The sequence below is a fragment of the Nannobrachium achirus genome (assembly GCF_963921795.1).
Source record: "Nannobrachium achirus genome assembly, chromosome: 10".
NCBI lineage: Eukaryota > Metazoa > Chordata > Actinopteri > Myctophiformes > Myctophidae > Nannobrachium > Nannobrachium achirus.
Window position 1 is genome coordinate 32961890 of NC_137819.1, and position 8177 is coordinate 32970066.

General features: G+C 38.6%; 1 protein-coding gene across 1 annotated transcript; it reads left to right on the plus strand.

Annotated features, from left to right (window-relative positions):
- Positions 1 to 6188: 6188 nt before the first annotated feature.
- LOC308292967 (class II histocompatibility antigen, B-L beta chain-like) lies at positions 6189 to 7689 on the plus strand (the record flags this gene model as incomplete). Its single annotated transcript, XM_080735393.1, has 3 exons — positions 6189 to 6312; positions 6998 to 7138; positions 7583 to 7689. The coding sequence occupies 3 exons, from the start codon at positions 6189 to 6191 to the stop codon at positions 7657 to 7659; spliced, it is 342 nt and encodes a 113-aa protein (XP_080591519.1). The 3' UTR covers positions 7660 to 7689.
- Positions 7690 to 8177: the final 488 nt, after the last annotated feature.

Genomic DNA, 8177 nt, shown 5'->3' on the forward strand with positions numbered 1-8177 from the left:
GGTTGCTGGATTAGACTCGGGGCAAGCATGTTTGGGGGCGAGCGTTCTTGTATTCACTGACACTGGCGACATTTGGTGCAATTTAACAACAATAATACTTACTGTGTATACAATATAATATAATTCAAAATGAATGGCTAAATGTTAAAATTGTTATTCCCCAATACAAATATATATATTTTTAACTAAAAACTAAAAACATTTCTGTACGTTGTTATAGAAATGCTTTTTCCAATGCTATGAAAAAAAGACCATATTGATTAATAACAACATCTCAATGCTTCAGGGGAAACAGCATAGTGTTAGTTATGTGGACTGAATGTCAAACACGAGCGAGTTATTGACAAACAAAATGTAATGTTTCTGTAAGTTCTGTAAGGCGGTCGTGGAACAGTTAGGCTCTGACTCTGAAGGTCAAAGACATGTGGACTCAGGGAGGGATGCTGGCATTCACAGGGATCAAAGCTCTCTCACCGCTTGGCTTGATAATGAGCCTGTCTTTTGAACGTCGTGCCTCCGTTTCCATACAACCTGAGAAGTGCTTTTAGTTCATTATTCAGCTGTCCTTTCTCACATTGTATTAAAAAAAGGTCAATTGTGGGAGAAGATCACTGCACTCTCTGACTGCTGGATAAGCTAAAGGTCGGCCTACCAGATAGCACATAGGGTGGATTTCATTGCTCTGCCCGGCACAATGATATATCCAGTTGTGTGTAATGTGCCATTAATAAAAAAAAATATTTTAGCTTGTGAAAGTTTAAGGTTAGAGAGAAGAATATCTGTGACAATTCTCCTCTTATGCGTAATGCAACCAGATTTAAAAACGTATTAGGAAATAAAAACTCCTGTAGTGTGATTCCAATTCCAAGAGAATATAGTGTGAAAGAAAGTGACAAAAGACATTATGGGTAATGCCAAATTGCATTGTTTAAAATGGAACAAAAAAACATCCAACAAAGTCCTCAGGACATTTTTATACGAGGTGGGAAAACACTTTAGGGCACGGTCACACCGCACTTTTATTCTACCTACCCACTATGAGGGTGGATTCTGACAATGCATTTCAATGGGAATAAAGTGTTCCGCAACTGGCAGCAAACTGCTCCATTCCCTTTGAAATGCATTGCCAGCATACATCAAATTTCATCAACTAAAGTACAGTAATTGAGTAGGGGAGAGCCGCCTCATTTGTAACGCTTCATAAAAGCACATTATCTCTTGATTGGTCAATGCCATCATGATGTCATCACATCAGATGTGACCAGGAACGTAACGTCTCCAGGAAGTAAGAATTATTTTTATCCAACCTAGACCGAGTTATTGCAGAAAAACTGGTATTTCGCAAAATGCGTAAAGAAAATCACCTTGAGTATCTTTGGTCTGCAAATCTTTTCTTTAATGTTGTGGAGATAAAATCTAGATGGTTGTCTGCATATATCTGTTCTTCATTAGTTTATATCGTTTTAACATGCTATGCATGTTAGTTCTGTTCTGTAGGCAACGTCAAAGTATTGAAATGTGAAAAACGTTACAATCGTGCAAGCTCTCCCCTACTTTACACCACTGGTATAGATACAATCTGGTACAATATTGTTTGTGACCATGACCATTTTTACACAAGTTGAATGTTTACATGATCCCTTATAGAATGAGTACATTTCATTGCATTTGGATCCATAACATTCTTTTATTTTACAGGAGATACAAAGTTGAGTCAACAATTAAAGTATATTTACATTGTTTGTGGACATTTTGTTTTTACATTTTTGATTTAATTAAGGGCATACTGTACATATCAACACACATTAAACACAAGATTCCAATTCATATTTACAAAATAAAGTTTCAGATTAGGAATTCAATAAAATACCTTTTAAACAAATTATTTGTGGCTATCCATTGAGTAAAACAAAAGGGAAATGCTAACAATCTTAGGAAAGGGCAGATTACACACTATGTGTCAAATTTAGATAAATATAAAAATAAAGAACGAAAACCTCAATTAAATACTCTGAATGTTGTTGTTGTTGTTTCTTTAAGGTTAAAAAAGCCATCCAGTCCAGTGTGCCAACCCTCTCATGTGAACTCTAGCACATTCTTAGTGTACAGTAGCATGGCTGAAATAGAGGCAGAAAGGATGTAAACAGTGAAATATTTACTAAGATCTGCAGATACAGTATTAAACTTCCACCAGTTGTACAGTATTTCATTCATCAAAACAGGAACAGGAACACCTGATATATTTTCTTGTTTCTTAACAAAAGAATCACTCCAGGGGCACCCACTGGCCTAGTGGTCCAGGCAAATACCGCATAATGGGCTCTGTGCGGCCTGGCAGCTTGCTGCGGATTCGAGTCCTGTTCCTGGCGGCCTTTGCTGCGTCTCTCTCTCTCCCTGTTTCCTGTCTATCTCCACTATCCCCTATCAATAAAGTCAGAAAAAGGCCCCCAAAAAATACCAAAAAATATATACAGTATATTAAAAAAAAGAATCACTCCAAATGTCTTCCTTTAACAAACAGGAATGTTCCAGTAGCGACGCCCAGCAGTCCCAGAACCAGACCAACTCCACAGAACACAGTTGGACCAGAGATGCTCTCAGTGAGGTCAGGCTCTGTGAACGACAGATAAAATGATACCCAGTGTAACTTGTAAATGTTCAATGTTTGCTAACACCTATTCCCTTCCATCCTAGCTTTGGACTCACCCAAAATATTTTATAAGAACTAGTACAGTAATTCACTGCCTATCTGTGTGTGCGTGAGGAGGACTGCATATCATTTGGTGCACCTCGTTACCTGTGGAATGAAGTCAGTTGAGTTCATATCTCTGTGTGATGTATGCAGGGAAATTACTAGCTATGGAGTAGTGTGTGGCATGTTGTTCACCACTATGCACAGTGCGCACAAACATCCCAATTGTTTGGTTTGGTGATGTACAATATTATCGGTAGCATAGAAATATCATCCGATATTTGATTAAAAATGCTATATCTGTGTTGAACCGATAATGTTCATATCACGACAATATTTTTTCATTGATATTGACCGATATTCCACCAATATAGCCTATTTCACAAATATTTACGCAATGATAATGTGACCTTTAATGGCTTCGAAAAAGAAAAGAAAATATCAGCAATGAGCTATTATAATATAATATATAATAATGTAATACATCAGTGAAGGCCGATTTGACCCTGCATATTATCAAATATCGGATAACAGGCAAAATGCACCACTTTGAGTATAAGTAACAGAACTTTGAACCGTTGCCGTTCTCACCCCAAACCGTGGTCTGAGGCTCCTGCAGCGCTTTGTGCTCAACCGTACAGGCATAGACGTCTCCCTCCTGTGGCAAGATGTTCAGCGTGGAGATATGACGGAAGGTCCCATCTAGGTTAGCTAAGTATGAGATGACAGGATCCTCGACAGCGACTTCTACGACGTTCTTGGACCACTTAACTTTGATGGAAGGAGGGAAGAAGTTGTCGACGAAGCAGATGAGTGTGTTCTCCACCTCCCTCGTCACTTCATGTTTTGAGTAGATGGACGTTTCTGGGGCATCTGAGGGTTAAAGAGCATGTACAGTATGCTGCAGAGTACATGGTACATAATTCAGTTAGCAAATGTGATAGCTCTGAAATTGTAGTATATTATCAATATCAATGGACCATAATCCATTAAAACCGGGAAAGGGCTAAAATTATATTTTATTATACATTGGCTATTCAAAAATAGCAGATATACAAGCTCATAGCGTGTCACTTTGTGTCTCGCTATGAGCTTGTAGATCTTACATTTTTATTAAATCGTGAAAATTGGCGCAAATCTTTAGATTTTTAAAGAGAAATCTTTTAACTCAAATCTTTGCTTTTGGGAGTCCCTGGAACAAAATATTTTGATATGGGGGTCCACAGCCAAATACAAATAATGTTGGGGGTCCTTGACATTAACAAGTTTGTGAACCGCCAATACAGAAACATGCGTTTTTCACAAAACTGTTAGGATTTTGAAGACATTATTTTGTAGAATCGGCCTCAGCTCTCAACTCACCGGGTGCCGTCGGCGAGATTGACGAAATTGATAAGGTTTTATATTAAACCGTAGTTTGCGGTCTGTAGCAGCCGAGACTGAAGAGAAAAACCCAAATTCCCACAATGCATTGGGAGATAACTCAATCAGGAAATCCGGTTTTCCATACAGGCCAATGTTTTGAAATTCACAAAAATGTATTTATCTCGTAATCTAAAAACAGATCACGTTCATTTAAAACAAGTCCTTCTCTACCGACCGTAACAAAAGCACTCTTTTTTCTGTTCTTGGTCAAAGAAAATACGACGATAAACAGGAAGTACAAATACTCTGATTACATTTACAAGGAGCTTCGGAAATAAGGAAAAAAATATAAAAAACCTTGGCACTGGTGATTAAATCATTGTTTAATCAATGGCACTCAATGTGTAATGAGTTTACAGTGACCTTTTTGTTGACTTGACTTACCTTTGGCCTCTTCCACATTTGCACCCGTTTCCCACCAGCGCCTGAAACCTAAGCACCAAGCTTTGTAAAACTCTGCATAATGGTAGGCATAAGGAACTAATAGAGGTGATGGGACCCGACTATCCCAAACTACCTTTCCCTCCTTATAGTCTGCGTAGTAGATTTCATCACCGTCCAGTGTCACAGAGAGTTCAGTATCGCCAGAGTCAAAGCACCCAAAGGTGTGTTCAAGTATATCACTTGCTAAAAAAAGAAGAAATTGTGAATTAATTTTCAAATTGGACATTCATAATTGGTTTAATATTCTTAAACACAGTATTCTGGTAATGGCTCAGTCTTGTTCCTCTGCTCATAAAACAAAATCCTTCTAGTTTTCTTTGATCGTACGTAAACTGCTATTCTGCTCAACCTAATAAATGCTTTATGACAAGATGGTAGTACGTTATTGGTCACTTGCAAAACTACATAAGATCAGGTATAGGAAAACAAGGAAGACATTTACTTACTTTGGTGCAAACAGGCGCAAACAGCTCCATAGAAAATGAGTATAATTTCAAAGAACATTATATCTTGAAGTTTAAGTGCAATTGGGATAGCCTACCTACAGTATTAACTCTCACCTACATTGGGATGAGGCTTTGAAAAGGAGGAGGCTATTTGTTTTTAGTGTAGAGCTTACAGGAAAGGGGAAATTATTCATGCCAAAGAAAGCTGTAGTAGTTTTTCCTCATTCCTACTCCTCGTGCATGGTAGGGCTGTGCGAGGAGGGAATCTATCACAGGTTTGGGTAGCGTGTATCTATTCTGCATCTAGCATGAGGCAAGACCCAAATTCAGACTTTAACACAAATATTTGCTTCTGGGGGTCCCTGGAACAAAATAAAAAACAAAACATTTGAGATCGCGGCCAAATACATATCATTTTGGGGGTCCTTGACATGACAAAGTTTTAGAACCACTGAAATAGCAACATATGTTTTTCAGAAAACTGGATCCCCAGAAGCAAAGATTTTAGTTAAAAATGTTCACTCTGAGTTTGGGTCTTGCCTCATGTTAGATGCAGAATAGATACACGCTACCAAAACCAGTGATAGATTCCCACCACGCTATGGCTGTCAAGAGAAAGCTGACATTTAAAATCGAAAGAAAATGTTATAGACATCAAAATAGACATCAGAGTCAAGAGATCCGTGTGTCTGCTGTCACGTCACAATTGTTTTTATCTCTGCCAGTCAGGATCTTTTACCCGCACCTCTGTGTGTCTGCCAAAAGCTACCCAGCCAATCAGCATTGTTGTGTACTTGGACTTTTTAAAGGTTTTGTCGTAATGTAGAAATCAGCATTGTTGAAATGAATTCTGATAAAAAAGACAGAACCACAATAATTTAACAAAATAAAAAACCCCAGACAATAACCTAGTCCTGCTTGATTTGACTTGGATCTTATTAGTGATGAGCAAGTTTGAGCAAGTTTACTGCCACACCTAAAATTTCTTACATTTCAACGTGTTTGTTCCAGGCGTCCTAGAAGCTAAACCCTACATCAAACTGAAATCAGCTAAGCCAACCAGTGGCAGACATCCATCCAAGCTTGTGTGCAGTGCATACGACTTTTACCCCAAACAAATCCAAGTCACGTGGCTGAGAAACGGGCAAGAGACTACTTCAGGTGTCAGTTCATCTTTGTTGATGCCTGATGGAGGTTTCTATTATCAATTCCATTCCTTCCTGGAGTACACTCCAACACCAGGAGAGACAATTAGCTGTAAGGTGGAACACACCAACCTCACTGAGCCAGTGCTTCAACACTGGGGTAAAGACTAAAGAGTATTGTATGATTTGTGTTAACTGAATGAGCATGTGGTAAAGAGTATGATTTGTGTTAACTGAATGAGCATTAGAGTTCTCAACGGGCCTGAAAATTAAGGCCCGGCCCTAACTGGGCCCTAACTGGGCAGGCCCGAGGCCCTACCCGGCCCTACTAGTTAACATACATTTTAGGCCCTACCCGGCCCAAAAACGTCGGGTCGGGTATGGTCGGGTCTATCATATAGTAATAGTAATAAAATAATAAAAATACATATTTAATTTTTTCATTGAGCCCGAGACCCTACCCGGCCCGACTAATTAGCAAACGTTTTAGGCACTACCCTACCCTAAATGTCAGTCGGGTTCGGGTATGGTCGGGTTCGGTCAGAATTTGAGAACTCTAATGAGCATGCGTTCAATTCAATTATTTTATTGTCGCTGTAGGTGCAATGCACTTAAAATGGGCAACAAAGTCAGTGCATTAAAGGACAGATAATAGAAAATAATATCCACAAGAATAAATTAGGGGAAATACATTTAAACCTATTACAGTATACTAAATATTGCCATTTCCAAGAGGTAGAAAAGTTGCAGTGTACTTGAAATGTTCAGTTCAAGTATTGTCCAATCAGTAGACACAATATCAGTTGTTTCTAAATTGCAAGTTTACATTTCTCTTAACATTTCAGATCCCTCCCTTCCGAAGTCAGAGAGGAATAAAATTGTAGTTGGGTCAGCTGGTTTGCTGCTTGGCTTTGTCTTTGTTTCCACTGGATTGGTCTACTTCTACTACAAGAAAAGGTCTGTGGCACACACATCTCTGTCCCAAGGTAAGAGTTCTGCAAAGAGCGACACCTACTGTAGATGAGATGAAATCCATGACTAATTAATCTGTTATTATATATAAAATGAAGGAATTGGAGACAAAATAGTTAAGATGTTTTGAAAGAACTCAACTGTGATTGGTTTTACTGAAATTTTAAAGTTTAAAAGGTATTATACAGGAAAAGAAGGAAGAGGGTTCATTTGTCACTCACACAGTTACAAGCAGAGAAATGTTGGTGTGGCATGTTCCGCAGACTGTGTTAACAATGACAATTACAATATAACAAAATAATAACAATAATATACTGGATATAATTTAATAAAATATTAAAATGTAAGTATAAGGCAGGTGTGGATAATTGTTCTAGCAGCAATGGAAATGTGCATAATGTGGGGGGAGAATAATATTTAGTAATTAGACAATAGTAATGTTCTACTGTTTTAAACAGATCGGGTGTTGGTTCCTGTTGTTGAAGACCTCCTTCCAACTGAAAGGATGGATGAACCTACAGAACCAGCACTGTAACTGGTGCATGTGCGGTGGTGTCTATGTGATTCTCTCTGAGGAATGATAATGATGTCGTTGTATTATTGCAAGAGATAACGCCAAGCAAAGCTGGAGTGTTCTTCTATTGTTGTCTATCAAATAGAACTAGATTGTCATTTACTGTAACTGTTTTGTCATTTGTCTCAGAATGAGATGCAAGCCATTAGGTCAGAAACAGGGAGTTTCAAATGGCTGTGGGTGGTAGCAAAGTGCAAGACCAGAAGCTATGAACCTGTAAGTGAACCTGAAAGTTATTTGAGTTTGGGGCCGCATGATAGTGCCAGTGTCAACAGATCAGGTAGTTTGAGGCTCTGTCTTTTCTTTTTTTTTCTTTCTCAGTTTCCGGGGTTTTGTTTAGTTTTGCTTTTAAGCCTGATTGTCCGAGGGGAGTATCTATTTAGCAGCCTACTGCTGCGGAGCCACTGCATCTGAAATAGTCCATCCATGGTAGGGATTGCTACAAACTTTGAAAATCCTGACACAAAATCCATCCAAAA